This window comes from Nestor notabilis, unplaced genomic scaffold (genome assembly GCF_000696875.1).
Source record: "Nestor notabilis isolate BGI_N333 unplaced genomic scaffold, ASM69687v1 scaffold19735, whole genome shotgun sequence".
Classification (NCBI taxonomy): Eukaryota; Metazoa; Chordata; class Aves; order Psittaciformes; family Psittacidae; genus Nestor; species Nestor notabilis.
The window spans coordinates 14,087-15,160 of record NW_009929127.1 but is presented as its reverse complement, the minus strand read 5'-3'; the positions used below and the strand labels follow the sequence as shown (position 1 = coordinate 15,160).

The 1,074-nt window shown below is 60.7% G+C and overlaps 1 protein-coding gene across 1 annotated transcript in view; it reads right to left on the bottom strand.

The window, feature by feature from the left end:
- The window catches only part of LOC104405992 (1-phosphatidylinositol 4,5-bisphosphate phosphodiesterase gamma-1-like), a gene marked incomplete at its 5' end in the record, with an annotated part of 18,182 nt that overhangs the window by 4,255 nt on the left and 12,853 nt on the right, over nucleotides 1-1,074 (bottom strand). The window contains 1 exon segment of the mRNA XM_010014848.1: nucleotides 666-890. Within this exon segment, the coding sequence (XP_010013150.1) occupies nucleotides 666-890 (225 nt within the window).

Genomic DNA, 1,074 nt, shown 5'->3' with positions numbered 1-1,074 from the left:
CAGGCAGGAGATGGAGGGAGGAGACCCCGTGCCTGTGCCACCAGCCACATCACCCAGGTGACTGGTGCCTTGTACAAGCCCTTTGAAGGGGATGTGGCCCATCCCTTGGCAGTGCCTGGTGCACCACAGCTTCACTGTAGCCCGGGGTAACTTCCTCATGACCTGCCCAACTGCCCGCTGCTCCATGGGTCACCTCTTTTCCCTCCCTCTCCTTTCATCTTCCCTTGTACTGGCTCTTGCGTTTGCCAAACCACCCTGTGAGATGCTTGAATTCCCAAATGGAATGGCAAAGCCAGCAGTAAAAGAGGCATGTAGCTCTCTGGTGGGCTGGTGAGCTCCCAGCAGGGGCTGGCAAGGGCCAGGGGAAGGCAGGATAGCACGGCAGGAGCAGGAGTGGAAGCTGGAACTGCACTGTCCCCTGCCTGTCACCAGGGACCTCGGGACTCCTGCTCCCTCTCCACTTCATCCTGTCTTTGTGGCACCACAACCTGCTGGCTCAGCCCAGCTGCTTGGTCAACCCAGCCCTCTGGAGCACATCTGCCCCGTGGCACCCATGGACGTGACCACTGAGTCTGGCTCCCTGCAGAGCCCCTCCTGGGCCCTGCTCTGGGCAGGACCAGGGCAGGGGTGCAGGCAGGGCGCCGGCCTCATCCCGCAGCCCTAACGTGGGGTCTGGAAGTGGAGTGCCACAAGCTGGCTGCCGCAGATCCACATGGGCAGCGGGTCGTAGTTGGAGGAGTCAAGGCGCTGGCCCTTGGGGTAGATGCGGGAGAGCTGCAGGCGGTTGTACTGCAGGAACTTCTTGCCTTTGATCTTGTTGACGTACTTCTCCGCCTTGGTCTCAGGGAAGGAGGACATGTCTCGGTAACAGGCCCTCTCTGTGCCAATCTCTGGGAGGAGACAGTGCAGTGTAACCAGGAGCACATTCCTTTTCCAAACACTTCAACCATCCCAGGTCCCTTCCTAACACCATCCTCTCCTCCTGTGGCTCAGCACCACCAGGCTGTGCAGACCCTGCTCTGCCTCAGCAGGCGTTTGCCAAGTGGCCAGCACGATGGCTGGGGCCTCAAAGCC